The sequence below is a fragment of the Anomaloglossus baeobatrachus genome, chromosome 4, assembly GCF_048569485.1.
Source record: "Anomaloglossus baeobatrachus isolate aAnoBae1 chromosome 4, aAnoBae1.hap1, whole genome shotgun sequence".
Classification (NCBI taxonomy): domain Eukaryota; kingdom Metazoa; phylum Chordata; class Amphibia; order Anura; family Aromobatidae; genus Anomaloglossus; species Anomaloglossus baeobatrachus.
The window spans coordinates 502,080,763-502,098,056 of NC_134356.1; the positions used below are offsets into that span (position 1 = coordinate 502,080,763).

General features: G+C 47.4%; 1 protein-coding gene across 1 annotated transcript in view; it reads right to left on the minus strand.

Annotated features, from left to right (window-relative positions):
* The window catches only part of SHC4 (SHC adaptor protein 4), a 135,021-nt gene that overhangs the window by 66,903 nt on the left and 50,824 nt on the right, over positions 1 to 17,294 (minus strand). Inside the window, exon 3 of the mRNA XM_075345806.1 lies at positions 8,018 to 8,081. Within this exon, the coding sequence (XP_075201921.1) occupies positions 8,018 to 8,081 (64 nt within the window). The remainder of the gene's footprint in view (positions 1 to 8,017; positions 8,082 to 17,294) is intronic.

The window sequence follows — 17,294 nt, forward strand, 5'->3', positions numbered from 1 at the left end:
GTTAAAAAAATGGAAAAGATGCTTTATGAAAAAATATAATGTCCTTAAGGCTGCTTTCACACTACGTTTTTTTTAACATGCGTCATGAACGTTTTTTTTGCTGTAAAAGTGGATCCTGTTTTTACAAAGAAAAATGCATGCAAACGCATGTGTTATTTTGCAGGATCCTGCCACTTGAAGTTTATGGGCGGGCATTGGAGTCATGTGATCGGGAGTGAGGGGAACTGAACGTAATAGACTGGGAGCCGGCATCTGACAGCTGCAGACGCTGGTGACCAAGGTAAACATCGGGTAACTAAGCGAAGTGCTTTGCTTGGATACCCGATATTTACCTTGGTTACGAGCGTCCGTAGCTGCTAGGAGCCGGGCTGCCTGCTCCCTGCACACGTAACCAAGGTAAACATCGGGTAACTAAGCGAAGTGCTTTACTTGGTTACCCGATATTTACCTTGGTTACGAGCGTCCGCCGCTCTCAGGTGGGGGAGAGAGAAAGGAGAGAGAGGGAGGGGGAGAGAGGGAGGGGGAGAGAGAGACTGATCACGCCAGGCTGGTTTTTGGGCATGCTCAGTAGATCAAGCACGATGCTGTCTATCAGCATGCCAGCATTCACATGCGTTTGCGTACAGTATAGTCAGGATCCAGTGAAAAACAGTATTTGGACGCAGCTCAAAAACGCTACAAGTAGCGTTTTTGAAAAAAGTTAAAAAACTGCAAGTCGCTGGATCCTTACTATAACACACGCAAACGCATGTGAACGCATGTTGACGCGAGTCCATTGCAAATGCATTGAAATGAAAACGCATTTGCACTGGATCCGTTTTTGCGTTAAAAAACGTTCATGACGCATGTTAAAAAAACGTAGTGTGAAATCAGCATAACTAGTTTCCATTTGAAAACTTCATCGTTTTCACCTGCCTGAAAAATACATCATGTGAATATACCCTTACAGGAAAGAACACCTCCACTTCTCTTGGATGTTGGCTCATACCGTAGTATCTGACCATTTGCTGCATATTTGTTTGGTCAGTCTTAGTAAGCAGCCTTTTGCACAAACGTTTTTTCTACTTTTATCAAAAATTGTAACAATTTAATTAACCCAAGCATTGATCAAATTAATGACAGTTTATTCTAAGTAGTTCTGAAGCATACCCTCCAACAATATTGCTAGTGTGTTCACTAAGTTTTCAGTTTTGAATGTATATACAGTACATGCTAAGAATTACCCAAGTATTTTACTTATCATCAATATGTCATAATTTATTTCACAATAGTCCACTTATCATTTAGCTTGTTTATGTTAGAAAAAAAGATCCTTCAGCTGAGATTTCATTTATATATATATATATATATATATATATATATATATATATATATATATATATAAAAATACATGTGTGGCAATACAAAGGACATGACTTATTTCTTCCAAAGCCCAGGGGGGAACTCATTACGTGTGGGGAAAAGCAGATTCTAAATAGGAAAGGATTCTTTACAGTTAAGGCCACTTTACACACAGAGATAAATCTTTGGCAGATCTGTGGTTGCAGTGAAATCATGGACATATTGTTACATTTGTACACAGCCACAAACCTGGCACTGATTGTCCACAATTTCACTGCAACCACAGATTGGCCAAAGCTTTATCTCTGTGTGTGACAGGGCCTTTAGAGCAGTCAGATTGTAGAATGCCCGCCTTCAAGCGCTAGTAATGACAAATACAATATCAGTATATAAAAAAGGCTGGAAGAATTTCTCACAACAAATTACATTGTGGGTTATAAATAGTTTAGCACTGGAGAATGTATAACTGGTGGAGAAGGGTTGATCTTGATGGACCTAGTCTTTTTTCAATCTATATGGTATGTAACATGGCAGGTGGACAAGTGCTGGATGGAGTATATGTGTCCCCAAGGTGCCTAGCCTCGGTGATGTAAAACCCAAACAAAATGGTCCACCCATAATAGTGCTGAGAGGTTCATACAATGGGCTTGTATTTGGGGTCCTGGTTTTAGGAGCAGCTGGAATAGCTGGGTTGGACTGGCTGCTCCCATGTCTGCAATCTAGGCCTGGCTGCTGATATAAAAGGGCAGCCAACTTACTCCACAGTGGAGTGTGAGTGACCGGTACAAAGACCTCTTGGTGCTAGTCTCTCTGACTGGACTTGAGAGACTGTGACTGGACATTACTGTTAAACAGATGAGACCGTACTGATATGTGGACTTATTTTGTTTATTTTCACTGCTACACTGGAGAAGGCTGCTTGTTTATGAACTTTAATAACACTTCTTGTTTTCACAAAGAGACTTTTACCTTTGTGAACACTACCAGCTGCCGGAAAGCGAGTAAATCCCTACAAATATAACTATGTAACTAACTTTATGTAACATAATTTATTACTATGAAATACAACTTTTAATTCTATGTTGCACATGTGGCGCCCCTGAGGCTTCCGTCGCCACAGGTCATTGCACCCCATCCAGCGGTGTGATGCCCCATTCTGGGAGAGAAAGAGAGTGAACTCCGGTCCCCTGGTAAATCCACACTACACCCATTGTTAGGTACATACTGGGACCAGGGAAAGTGGCAGACAACCCTCCCATGCTGCATGCTGGGAGGGGCCGTAAGACCCATCCCTGCTCCTATAGGGTACAGCTTAGCAACTGGGGAGGTGGGAGGAGCCATCTGAGAGCAGACACAGAGAGGAAGGTCAAGTTTAGTTAGTCTACCTCAGGGAGTGAGAGAGTGAGCATGTAGTTGGAGAAGAAGAGCGAGAGAAAGGAGGGAGGAGGAGGCCTGCTGGAGGCAGGCAAGGAGGAGGAAAGAAAGAAAGAAAGAAGGAAAGAAAGCTCCAAGTCAGACAGGAGCAGAGAAACAGAAGGAGACGCTTCCTGGTGAAGATCCTGGGACCCAGAGGTCCAGGTGACACCACATAAGAGGCAGAAGGAGTCGCAGGGCCACGGGTAGTCTGTATAGCTGTCGGGGCAGTTTAGAGCTACGGTGGCCTGTTCCACAATAACATCGGTGGAGGGATCAAGCTGTGACAGGGGACGGTCTCTAGAGACTGGAGGAGTGCAAAATCATCTCCAAACAGTAAAAACCGAGGCCCAGGGAAGGTTGTAGACTCCCAGGGCCAGAACCCATAGCAGACTTCCAGAAAAGGGGTAATCAGCCGACAGGTGACCTCCCAGCCTGGAGGCTGTAGTGGAGGCCAAGCCAGGTTCATCCTAACAAAGGCAAGGCTAAGGAAGACAGCAGAAGAAAGAGACACTAAGAGAAGGGTACCGGCTTTTACTCTCTGAATCACCCAGAAACGGCGGAGGTCCCTGACGGTGGTCCCAGCAGTCCGAAGGTCCCTACAGTACTGTGACAAGAAGTGTGAGTAAAGAACTTGAACTGCACCCTTGGAGTGGTCTCTGTTATTTCAGCTGCATAGAGATTCACAAGCACCAACTGTGCCCCCGGGCATTGCTCCACCTGTGGGGAGCAGTACCACCATTGCTGCTATATCATCACCCCGGAGGCCTCACACAGCAGCGGCGGCTTAATAGCCGCATACCACAGGTGGCGTCACGAACACAAACTTTATTCTCCAAGCCACATAGTCTACTGACACCCACCAGGGCCACGGAGCCGGGCCCAGCCACCACTGACTACCACCGGACTAGTCCGGCCCGGCACCGGGTGTCCCACAGCTCTGGGGTGGGCGAGTCACACATGTGGTCAAATTTTACTTAAATTAATTTGTAGATTACATCCAGTAACCCAAATTATGGTTCAGGACAAAAAATTACATTACATTGATTATTTGTCCTGAAGAAGGCAAACGTATTTACAGAAACGCGTTGACGAATAAAAATCACTATTTTAATACTTGTAATGAATTAGTTCCTCACAGCGGTGCAGCAATTGCCCCATCTCTTCCTTGTGAATTGTCAGCTGGCATCAAGTCCAGAGGTTAGTAATAGAGAGGCGTCTATTAGACACCCAATTACTAACCCAGTAAGTGTAATGTTAAGAAACACAAACAGTAAAAAATAGTTTATTGGAATAAAGACGCCCCCCACACTATCCCGCATTCATCAAATTATTTAAAAAAAAACAAACAAACATGAAGCTCAGATGTAATCCATATTTTAGTAGTCCCATTATGTCCCCCGAATTCATGCTCCAACCTATGGAGCCTTGTTCTGAGAATGAGGCTCTATAGGTTACTCCAGGTGTGTGCCACACGAGGAATTTCTCAAGTATCAGTAACTCAGTGACGTCACCACGCATGAGAATTTCCGAATCTGGCATTGACTGGAAGTGACATATGGAGCCTCATTCTCAACTACACAATGGATTATGTTGGATCTTTATGATTTGGTTTTTTTTGTAAAATAAATTGGTGAACAAGGAAAATATGGGGAGTCTTTATTCAAATATTTATTTTTCCAGTGTGTGTATTTTTATCTTTACACTTACTGTGTTAGTAATGGGGGTGTCTGAAAGACGCATATCCATTACTAGCCCCTGGGCTTTATGACAGCTGACATTACACAGCTGACATCAACCCCATTAACCTATTACACTGATTTCTACCACACCTGGGCAATCGGGAAGAGCCGGGACGGAGCATCAGAATCGGTGCATCTAATGGATGTGTCAATTCTGGGACAGCTGCGGGCTGCTATATTTTGGATGGGAAGGTAAATACAATAGCAGGGACTAAAACTTAATTTTTACTATTATCAATTAAAAGAATAATAAAGTGCAATGCAAAATACATACAAGGTGCCAAGAAGACAAAAATGGAATAATCTCACCCGATCTTTCTCCACAGGCAAGGATAAACACTAGTGATGAGCGAGTACTAAAAAGCTCGGGTGCTCAAGGCTCGGGCCGAGCATCCCAAGATACTCGTGTACTCGGCCCGAGCACCGAGCCCAATGTTATCCAATGGGGGACCCGAGTATTATTCTGAAATGACCACCGGCAGCATGTAGAAACCATAAAACTGTAAATTAAAAAAAAAAACGTGCGTGTGTGTGTAAGCGTGCATATATATATACACGCGGAGTGGAGTGCGGGAGGGGCCGTAGCCGAGCGGGGAAGTGTCGGGCTAAAGGCACGGTCATGCTGTGAGGGCCGGCCAATCACTGCAATTCCACAACAGGGCTGTGGCATTGCAGTGGTCTGCCAGCCAATCCCTGCATAAGGGCTGGCTCTAAAAAGAGCGCCAACATGAAGACCACGAGTACAGCACGAGTATTGCGAGATTACTCGGTCCCCGCCGAGTAGCCCGAGTACAGTGATACTCGTGCGAGTACCGAGTAGTAACAAGCATACTCGCTCATCACTAATAAACACCAATCAGATAAGAGAGGACACACGGGCTGGAAACACCGTACCACCGTCTATCTCTGCACACAAAGGTCTTTGGACCTGAATTAGTCGTACCAATCCCTGCCACTGCAGGTTGATATACAGATATTCCTCTCTCCCCTGATGAACTCTCTTTATTGAGAGGGAAACGCGTCGGGAGGGCGTTTCTTTTTTATGAGGTTGCGGGGCAGACAGCTCACTAGGGTGCTGCCCTTGTAAGAGCGAGAACTTATTCACGGGGCACAACAGGGTATTTTTTACATGACAACCTGATGATTGACCCCGGTGTTTCCAGCCCGTGTGTCTTCTCTTATCTGATTGGTGTTTATCCTTGCCTGTGGAGAAAGATCGGGTAAGATTATTCCATTTTTGTCTTCTTGGCACCTTGTATGTATTTTGCATTGCACTTTATTATTCTTTTAATTGATAATAGTAAAAGTTTTTGTCCCTGCTATTGTATTTGCTCTACTTTGGACTATTGGGCACTACCATTCTGCTTGCAGATTTTGCTTTTCTCATTAGGCTGGGAAGGGCCAAATAACCATGGGCCTTCCAAGCCCGATAATACCCACAGCTGTCTGTTTTACCTTAGCTGGTTATCAAAAATAGGAAAGACCCAACGGCATTATTTATTTATAAATATATTTTGAAAAATGGCATGGGGTCCCCTTTATTTTTGAGAACAAGCTTTTATTTTTATTACTAGCTGTGGTACCCGGGCGTTGCCCGGGATAGTAACTATCTCTCTGTCTCTCTCCCAGTCTCTGTCTGTGTGTCGCTGTCTGTCTCTTTCCTTGTCTGTCTGTTTCTATCTCTCTGTCTGTATTTGCATCAGTCTCTGTCTCAATCTCTGTATCTGTCTGTCTCTCTCTGTCTCTTTGCCCGTCTGTCTCTTTGCCCATCTGTCTCTTTGTCCGGATGTCTTTTTGCCAGGCTGTCTGTTTCTAGGTCTGTCTCTTTCCCAGTCTGCCTCTTTCCCGGTCTGCCTCTTTCTCGGTCTGCCTCCTCCTGGTCTGCCTCTTTCCAGATATGTCTTTTTCCAGGTCTGTCTCTTTCCAGGTCTGTCTCTTTGCCGGGCTGTCTCTTTGCCGGGCTGTCTCTTTCTAGGTCTGTCTCTTTCTAGGTCTGTCTCTTTGTCCGTCTGTCTCTTTGCAGGGCTGTTTTTCCAGGGCTGTTTTTCCAGGGCTCTCTCTTTCCAGGGCTGTCTCTTTCCAGGGCTGTCTCTTTCCAGGGCTGTCTCTTTCCAGGGCTGTCTCTTTGCCCGGCTGTCTCTTTGCCTGGCTGTCTCTTTGGGCGGCTGTCTCTTTGCCCGGCTGTCTCTTTGCCCGGCTGTCTCTTTGCCCGGCTGTCTCTTTTCAGGGCTGTTTCTTTCCAGGGCTGTCTCTTTCCAGGTCTGTCTCTTTCCAGGGCTGTCTCTTTCCAGGGCTGTCTCTTTCCAGGGCTGTCTCTCTCTAGGTCTGTCTCTCTCCAGGTCTGTCTCTTTCCCGGTCTGTCTCTTTCCCGGTCTGTCTCTTTCCAGGTCTGTGTCTTTGGGCATCTGTCTCTTTGCCCGGCTGTCTCTTTCCCTGTCTGTCTCTGTCTTTCTCTATCCGTCTCACCACCGACATCTTTTTACCTCACACATAAGCTTCGTATACTAACAGTTTATTTTGTTCCTATAGCAACCACTGACAGTTGCTATTTATAGCCTGCATCTCCCAGCTCCATTCGGTTTAACGGCTGCAGGATTTTTGTAGAGTAACTGGAAAGCACGGGGGTTAAATTTTCCCGCCCAAACATAGTCTATGACGTTCCCTGAGTCACATGGCGTGTCCGTGCAAAATTTCATGATTGTACATGCAATGGTGCGGATTCCTTTAGTGGACATACACACATACACTGAGCTTTATATATTAGATTAATTTTTTACTTCCCAGCAGTGACCTAAGAATTAGAGATACAGCCAGGTGTCTTCCCCACGCATTTTTCTACCCTCCCCATCAATGTTAAAGTTTGGACAACCCCCTTAACTTTGAAAATCCATGTCACAATTGCTGTATAATCCTGATATTAAAATGAGCATTTTATGAGTGCAGCTGTAGAATGAAATAGCTCATGAGTCCAAGTCCATTCAATCTTAAACCATTCAGCTTGACTGACAGCTGCAGCTTGGACTGAGCAGTGGTAGATCTCAGCAGCAGGAGGAACATGGAGCCAGAAAGAGTTAGATTTTCAGAAAGGATTACATAGTCATTTTGACATGGATATTCAAAGTAAATGCATTATCATTATCAGGTCTAAAAAATCTATTTAGTAATGTATGCAATGTGTATTGTAATATTAAGTAACAGATACGCTTTAACAAGGATTTGATTGATGATAGAGAAGAAACAGACATAGAAAGAGGCTGTGATCTTCCAACTTTTGCATACCATATTCTTTAGTGGTGTGTTTCTCTCACCCAAAAAATTAATCAATGGATGTTTAATAGGAGAATGAAACATAATAGGTATTTTCAGAGAAAAGAACTGCATTATTGAATGTAATCTATGGGAATGTTTTGTTTTTTTTAAAAAAAAAAAAATATATATATATATATATATATATATATATATATATATATAAAACATTTAATATATGAGCAAATAATACTTATGCACAAACTGATAATCACTTTTCGTTTCTTGGCAGCTCCTTTCGCAGAAGGGACGGCCTCACAGAGTCTACTTATTGCTTCCCTGTAAAACAGATATAGAAAACATACATTAGGTCTCTGTAACTTACATAATAATGTTTAGAACATATCCCATCAATTTGCCAATGAGTTCTAAAGACGACAGTGAAAGGACTCACTTGATGCTAGGGACTATCTTTTTCATAAATATTCTGTCAGTTTTGATGGGGTCTATGAGCATGAAATTGGAGTCATACAAAGGTGCAGTATAAACCAATAGACTTATATGGGTGCATATTATTGATATGAACCGCACGGATCTGTAAAGAAACAATTCTCTGGTGGTCTCACATTGTAGATGTATGTGATTACGTCAATGACTCTCCTCAATAGTCTTATACTGTGTATAGCAGCATCTCTATCAGTGAGGCCAGTGATTGGCTATAGAAGACTTGTGTCTCGAGATGAGCAGATTGTTTCATGCAACTCTGGTCCAGGTCAGTGCTCTCTGGCCGTGGACAAGAGCTAGGCAAAATTTCTTGACCTTCTTGATTTGCCAACCTGGAGTGATGTCATCTGTGAGCAGCATGTCACACAGATGGTATCACACCAACACATTAAATCATAAAAATATCCAAGTATCCCAGAAGATTCTATCTATGGCCAGAGAGCACTGACGTGGACTAGAGTTGTGCTAAGCGATCCACTCATCTCTACTTGTGGCTATACGGTATATCATTGCTATTAGTACTGGAGAGATAAGGTATTTAAGAGATAAGTGATGGTTGTTTTTAGAACCTGTAACCCACATAGACTGACAACTAAAAGGTTGTCAAACATAATAATAAAAATGTAAATTTAGAATTTTAGGAGCAAAACAGTAGCCTTGTAGAGACATGACAAGAATCTGTATAACTATCATATGCTGAATAGTTGCAAGTCTAATTTATGTATGAGATAGCCAAGATGATTGTCTATAAAATGAAGGTACTCTCACATTCAAAGATGTAATGGATGTGCGATATCGAGCTTTACAGTCAAAAGTTCAAAACATTGTTACCCTTTTGCTTGTCACAGTAAATCCTATTTATCTACAGATTTTCTGGCAATCTAGTGGTAGTTTGATCAAGTTTTCCAGTATAAGGCGAGGTTTAGACAAGCGTTTGCAAAACCATCTGTTTTTCATCCAGAAAAAAAACAGTTGATTTTTTAAAAATGCATAGTTATCTGTATGCAGTACGTATGTCCTTATTTTTATATCCGTATTGCATCCAGTTTTTCCATGTGCAATACAGTAAAGAGGCAAATTCAGTTCCCTATGTTAAAGGGAACCTGTCACAAGCAGTTCTGGGTGCATATTGCTAATCCCTTCCTAACCGTCCCTGTATACTCTAGCATAGATAAAGGGTTCTTTAGAAAAAGTATTCTCTCTCTCTCTCTCTCTCTCCTCCTCCTCCCCCCCCTCCGGATTCCACTCCCCATTGACATATATGGGGCCGAACTCTGGATCGGATCCAGACTATTTCTCAACCCGCCAGGTAGCTGCCGGACCCGGATTTTTCACTATCCGCTCAACTCTAGTTATATCCCCCAACTAGCCGCCCTCTTAGCATGTTAGCACACCCACAGGGGCATACTAACATGCTATTCAATGCAGCATCACCAGCGGTGCTGCACATACCTGTGTTCGCAGTGACCACGCTTGAGTCCCTGGCACTTGCAGTCATGTGCAGTAGACCTCTCTGTTGCCGGGACATGTACACCCAGCTTCATACTGCACATGACAGGAAGTGCCTGGCATTCAGAAGCGCGGTCACAACGAACACAAGTATGTGCTGCACCGCTCGTGGCGCGGCATTGAATAGCATATTAGTACGTTCCTGTGGGCGTGCTGAAATGCTAAGAGGGTGGACTAGTCGGGGATATAACGCCCTTGGGACTAGTCCCTGGCCTCATTAGCATAGTGTGATGCCCTGGCAAAACCAGGTTGTCACAGAGACTGCACAAATCTACTAGGTGCAGGACTCCATCCTTCTTGCCATACCAACACAAACCCACATTCATGGAACGCAACATCAGCCACAAAAGCCTAATCACCGCCCCCCATGACAGTAGGGACACACCAGTGGGCAGGGCCAGGTGGATGGTGATGCCCACCTAGGGGTTCTGAGGTGTCAGGGGAGGGAAAACGTCAGTGAGTGTGGAGACTCAGAACTGAGTAGACAGTCGAAGTGAGAGGAGTGAAGTGACAGGGTGGTCAGGGGTCGGAGCCCCTGGACTACGAGACGACTGACTAATTGGCAGATGACAGACAGGGCCACAGGTGACGGAGATCCGGTCACGGGAAACCTTAAGTGGACCGAGGCAGGGTTGTAGCTCGCCGGTGCCGACAGCAGGAATACGGTTCGGAGGCCGTGCACAGTCTGGACCCTAGGGCAAGGACAGCTTCAAGCCCCTTGTCAATTAGCCAGCCGGGGACAGGGTTTCAGGCCTTGTTCCACCAGAAAGCCCAGAGAGCGAGACGGAAGCCCGACGTGGGGGATAGGGCATCCACAACCGCTTACAGAAATCCCAAGGGTCAGATCTTGCGGGCCACAGCTCCCAACACATAGAATCACAGGGCGTCGACTTCCTTGTTTCAAGCGGAGTAGTCAAACTAAGGACACAAACATTAAGTGCAGGAGGAAGGGAGCCCTGTTTGCTGTACCAGGGTGTGGGACCCGAATACACCCACTGGAGGTTACCGGTTACTGGCAATTTGGTTTACCATTCGGACTCTGTGTGAATTCCTCTGGAACTGTGAGTACACCAATACTACCCGGTCCAGCCCCTGCAGAACACGCTCCGCAGCATCCTTCCCCATACACCTGGGCCCCGGGACAACACCTCTCCTACCCATGGAGGGGATACCATCCTGCTGCCCCGCTCCATCAGCCCCGGGCATCCCATACCAAGGCAGCGGCGGTGTCACCAACCATCACCGCAACCCATGGGTGGCATCACTGACAAACTTTTCCCCTGTAAATACCCCCTTTTATTATTGTTGTGGGCAACGGGCCGCTGCACGAGCCCCGGATCCGGTCGCCACTCGAGCGGCAGCCACGATCCCCGATCCGAGCACCTCGAGTAGCGCCCCCTGACGTGGTCTGCGCCCCTGTCCGCGACAATAGGACAAAAGATCTTTAGAAATACGAGCAGTTCTGGGTGCATATTGCACCTGACAGGTTCCCTTTAATAGTTGTAATGGATCCATGAGAAAAACGTAAAATAAGATAACTGATATATGATCAGTTTTTGCATACCTATTGACTAATTATAAAGGACAAGTCTTATCCGAAATACAGATCAGAATAGTGCATGCTGTGATTTTTTTACAGTTAGACTATCGATCCCTGTGTAAGGCTGGAATCACAGTAGCGTATGGACTCTTATGTGAGCGCATTGGATATTATATGCAAATGACTCTCAGCTCCTGCTGTGCTGTGATCGAGAGCTGAGTGTCATGCAACTGTGATCCAATCCTGTAATCAGATCACAGCTGAAGAGGAGAAGGGGAGAGTGATCTCTCCATATCTTCAATTGTCAGCCTGTACGTATATCGCACTGCACTCTGATGTCATCCGAGTGCAGTTCAATGTTTCACTCGCACCCAAAGATTTGTATGGGTGCGAGTGATCCGAGACTCACAGACAATCGCAGCATGCTGCAATTTTTTCCTCAGTCTGATTAGGGCTGAGGAAAACTTTAACTACTAACTTCAGCCAAAAGGTGGAAAATGGGAGGAATTAATATATTCAAAAAAATATCACATTAATTTTTTAGTCCCCTATATATATACTAGAAGGTGGCCCGATTCTACGCATCGGGTATTCTAGAATTTACGTATTGTGTAGTTAATGTATGATTTTTGTTATATATATATATATATATATATATATATATATAGATGTTGTTGTGTGTAGTTACCAAGTGTTTGTGTAGGGGCTGTACATGTTCTGGGTGTTGTCTGGGTGTAGCGGGGGGTGAGAGCGGTGTTGTTTGTGTCTTGCGTTGTGTGTCGTTATTTGTGGAGCGCTGTGTGTCTGTATCGTTGTGTATGTGTGTGTGTGTTTTGGGGGGAGGTATGTTTTGTGCAATGTGTGTGTTGTGCGGTATGTGCGTATATTTGTGTGTGCCGCGGTGTTTGTGTGTTGGGTGTTGTGTGTCTGCGGCGTTGTCTGTGTGTGTGGGTGTCTGTGTAGGGTGGTGTTTGTGGTTCCCAGTGTGTGTGTGGTGTGTTGTGCAGTGCGTGTGTGGCAGTGTGTGTGTGTGTTTTGGGGGGAGGTGTGCACCCCCCATCGTGGTCCACCCCCCATCGTGCTCCATCCCCCATGCTGTGCACCCCCCATCATGCTCCATCCCCCATGCTGCGCACCCCCCATCGTGCTCCATCCCCACTCCCCATTGTGCTCCATCCTCCATGCTGCGCATTCCCCATCGTGCTCCATCCCCCATGCTGCGCATTCCCAATCATGCTCCATCCCCCATGCTGCGCATTCCTCATCGTGCTCCATCCCCCATGCTGCGCACTCCCAAACGTGCTCCATCCCCCATGCTGCGCACTCCCCATCGTGCTCCATCCCCCATGCTGCGCACTCCCCATCGTGCTCCATCCCCCATGCTGCACACTCCCCATCGTGCTCCATCCCCCATGCTGCGCACCCCCCATCGTGCTCCATCTCCCATGCTGCGCACTCCCCATCGTGCTCCATCCCCCATGCTACGCATTCCCCATCATGCTCCATCCCCCATGCTGCGCACTCCCAAACGTGCTCCATCCTCCATGCTGCGCACTCCCCATCGTGCTCCAACCCCCATGCTACACATTCCCCATCATGCTCCATCCCCCATGCTGCGCACTCCCCATCGTGCTCCATCCCCCATGCTGCGCACTCCCCATCGTGCTCCATCCCCCATGCTGCGCACTCCCCATCGTGCTCCATCCCCCATGCTGCGCACTCCCCATCGTGCTCCATCCCCCATGCTGCACACTCCCCATCGTGCTCCATCCCCCATGCTGCGCACCCCCCATCGTGCTCCATCCCCCATGCTGCGCACACCCCATCGTGCTCCATCCCCCATGCTGCGCACTCCCCATCGTGCTCCATCCCCCATGCTGCGCACTCCCCATCGTGCTCCATCCCCCATGCTGCGCACTCCCAAACGTGCTCCATCACCCATGCTGCGCACTCCCCATCGTGCTCCATCCCCCATGCTGCGCACCCCCATCGTGCTCCATCCCCCATGCTGCGCACCCCCCATCGTGCTCCATCCCCCATGCTGCGCACTCCCCATCGTGCTCCATCCCCCATGCTGCACACTCCCCATCGTGCTACATCCCCCATGCTGCGCACTCCCAAACGTGCTCCACAGTCACACATCAGACAGTAAACATGCACACATATGATCGCATACACTCACACACACACCCCACTTCTCCCTGTGCCCACCGGTGGGCGGTCCCAGCAGCTGTGCTGCACGCCGTGCTCCTCTGCCGACACTCACAGATCCGATCGCATACACTCACACACACACACACACACTCACACACATCCGATCGCATACACTCACATACACTCACACACATCCGATCACATACACTCACACACACTCACACACATCCGATCGCATACACACACACACTGACGATATCGCACATACGCGCTGACACACTCACAACATCCGGAGATACCACATGCTTCCGGCCATGTGATCCTCCAGCAGGTCCTGGAAGCTCACAGCACAGTATCGCCGCCGAGAAGCAAGCGATATCACGGGATGTTGTGAGTGTGTGGATGCGATGTGAGGTGTGTGTGAGAGTGAGTGTGATCTGATGTGTGTGTGTGTGTGTCTGTTCTTATGTGTGTGTGAGGTGTGTGTGTTCCGCCGCTGCAGGACGTGGATGCGATCTGATGTGTGTGTGAGGTGTGTGTGTTCCGCCGCTGCAGGACGTGGATGCGATCTGATGTGAGTGTGAGTGTGAGTGAGTGTGAGTGTGAGTGTGAGTGTGAGTGTGAGTCTGAGTGTGAGTCTGAGTGTGAGTGTGCATGTGAGTGTGAGTGTGAGTGTGCATGTGAGTGTGAGTCTGAGTGTGAGTCTGAGTCTGAGTGTGAGTCTGAGTGTGAGTCTGAGTGTGAGTCTGAGTGTGAGTGTGCATGTGAGTGTGAGTGTGCATGTGAGTGTGAGTGTGCATGTGAGTGTGAGTCTGAGTGTGAGTGTGAGTCTGAGTGTGAGTGTGCATGTGAGTGTGAGTGTGCATGTGAGTGTGAGTGTGCATGTGAGTGTGAGTCTGAGTGTGAGTGTGCATGTGAGTGTGAGTCTGAGTGTGTGTGCATGTGAGTGTGAGTGTGAGTGTGCATGTGAGTGTGAGTCTGAGTGTGAGTGTGCATGTGAGTGTGAGTCTGAGTGTGCATGTGAGTGTGAGTCTGAGTGTGAGTGTGAGTGTGCATGTGAGTCTGAGTGTGAGTGTGAGTCTGAGTGTGAGTGTGCATGTGAGTGTGCATGTGAGTGTGAGTGTGCATGTGAGTGTGAGTCTGAGTGTGAGTGTGCATGTGAGTGTGAGTCTGAGTGTGAGTGTGCATGTGAGTGTGAGTCTGAGTGTGAGTGTGCATGTGAGTGTGAGTCTGAGTGTGAGTCTGAGTGTGCATGTGAGTGTGAGTCTGAGTCTGAGTGTGCATGTGAGTGTGAGTCTGAGTGTGAGTGTGCATGTGAGTGTGAGTCTGAGTGTGAGTGTGCATGTGAGTGTGAGTCTGAGTGTGAGTGTGCATGTGAGTGTGAGTCTGAGTGTGAGTGTGAGTCTGAGTGTGAGTGTGCATGTGAGTCTGAGTGTGAGTCTGAGTGTGAGTGTGCATGTGAGTGTGAGTCTGAGTGTGAGTGTGCATGTGAGTGAGTGTGAGTGTGAGTGTGAGTCTGAGTGTGAGTGTGCATGTGAGTGTGAGTCTGAGTCTGAGTGTGAGTGTGAGTGTGTGTGTGAGTGTGAGTCTGAGTGTGCGTGTGAGTCTGAGTGTGAGTGTGAGTGTGCATGTGAGTGTGAGTCTGAGTCTGAGTCTGAGTGTGAGTGTGAGTGTGTGTGAGTCTGAGTCTGAGTCTGAGTGTGAGTGTGTGTGAGTCTGAGTCTGAGTGTGAGTGTGAGTGTGTGTGAGTCTGAGTCTGAGTCTGAGTGTGAGTCTGAGTCTGCGTGTGAGTCTGAGTGTGAGTCTGAGTGTGAGTGTGCATGTGAGTCTGAGTCTGAGTCTGAGTCTGAGTCTGCGTGTGAGTCTGCGTGTGAGTCTGAGTGTGAGTGTGCATGTGAGTCTGAGTCTGAGTCTGAGTCTGAGTGGGAGTCTGAGTGTGAGTCTGAGTGTGAGTCTGAGTGTGCGTGTGAGTCTGAGTGTGAGTCTGAGTGTGAGTGTGAGTCTGAGTGTGAGTGTGAGTCTGAGTGTGAGTCTGAGTGTGAGTCTGAGTGTGAGTCTGAGTGTGAGTGTGCATGTTAGTGTGAGTCTGAGTGTGAGTCTGAGTGTGAGTCTGAGTGTGAGTCTGAGTCTGAGTGTGAGTCTGAGTGTGAGTCTGAGTGTGAGTCTGAGTGTGAGTGTGCATGTTAGTGTGAGTCTGAGTGTGTGTGTGAGTGTGAGTCTGAGTGTGCGTGTGAGTCTGTGTGAGTGTGCGTGTGAGTGTGAGTGTGAGTGTGAGTCTGAGTGTGAGTCTGAGTGTGAGTCTGAGTGTGAGTGTGCATGTGAGTGTGCATGTGAGTGTGAGTGTGCATGTGAGTGTGAGTCTGAGTGTGAGTGTGAGTGTGCATGTGAGTGTGCATGTGAGTGTGAGTCTGAGTGTGAGTGTGCATGTGAGTGTGAGTCTGAGTGTGAGTGTGCATGTGAGTGTGAGTCTGAGTGTGAGTGTGAGTGTGCGTGTGAGTCTGAGTGTGAGTGTGCATGTGAGTGTGAGTCTGAGTGTGAGTGTGCATGTGAGTGTGAGTCTGAGTGTGAGTGTGCATGTGAGTGTGAGTCTGAGTGTGAGTGTGAGTGTGAGTCTGAGTGTGAATGTGAGTGTGAGTGTGCATGTGAGTGTGAGTGTGCATGTGAGTGTGAGTCTGAGTGTGAGTGTGCATGTGAGTGTGAGTCTGAGTGTGAGTGTGCATGTGAGTGTGAGTCTGAGTGTGAGTGTGCATGTGAGTGTGAGTCTGAGTGTGAGTGTGCATGTGAGTGTGAGTCTGAGTGTGAGTGTGCATGTGAGTGTGAGTCTGAGTGTGAGTCTGAGTGTGAGTCTGAGTGTGAGTGTGCATGTGAGTGTGAGTGTGCATGTGAGTGTGAGTGTGCATGTGAGTGTGAGTCTGAGTGTGAGTGTGCATGTGAGTGTGAGTCTGAGTGTGAGTGTGCATGTGAGTGTGAGTCTGAGTGTGAGTGTGCATGTGAGTGTGAGTCTGAGTGTGAGTGTGCATGTGAGTGTGAGTCTGAGTGTGAGTGTGCATGTGAGTGTGAGTCTGAGTGTGAGTGTGCATGTGAGTGTGAGTCTGAGTGTGAGTGTGCATGTGAGTGTGAGTCTGAGTGTGAGTGTGCATGTGAGTGTGAGTCTGAGTGTGAGTCTGAGTGTGAGTGTGCATGTGAGTGTGAGTCTGAGTGTGAGTGTGCGTCTGAGTGTGAGTGTGCATGTGAGTGTGAGTCTGAGTGTGAGTGTGCATGTGAGTGTGAGTCTGAGTGTGAGTGTGCATGTGAGTGTGAGTCTGAGTGTGCATGTGAGTGTGAGTCTGAGTGTGAGTGTGCATGTGAGTGTGAGTCTGAGTGTGAGTCTGAGTGTGAGTGTGCATGTGAGTGTGAGTCTGAGTGTGAGTGTGCATGTGAGTGAGTGTGAGTGTGAGTGTGAGTCTAAGTGTGAGTGTGCATGTGAGTGTGAGTCTGAGTGTGAGTCTGAGTCTGAGTCTGAGTCTGAGTGTGAGTGTGAGTGTGCATGTGAGTGTGAGTCTGAGTCTGAGTGTGAGTGTGTGTGAGTCTGAGTCTGAGTCTGAGTGTGAGTGTGTGTGAGTCTGAGTCTGAGTCTGAGTGTGAGTGTGAGTGTGTGTGAGTCTGAGTCTGAGTGTGAGTCTGAGTCTGAGTCTGCGTGTGAGTCTGAGTGTGAGTCTGAGTGTGAGTGTGCATGTGAGTCTGAGTGTGAGTCTGAGTGTGAGTCTGAGTCTGAGTGTGAGTCTGAGTGTGCGTGTCAGTCTGAGTGTGAGTCTGAGTGTGAGTGTGCATGTGAGTGTGAGTCTGAGTCTGAGTGTGAGTCTGAG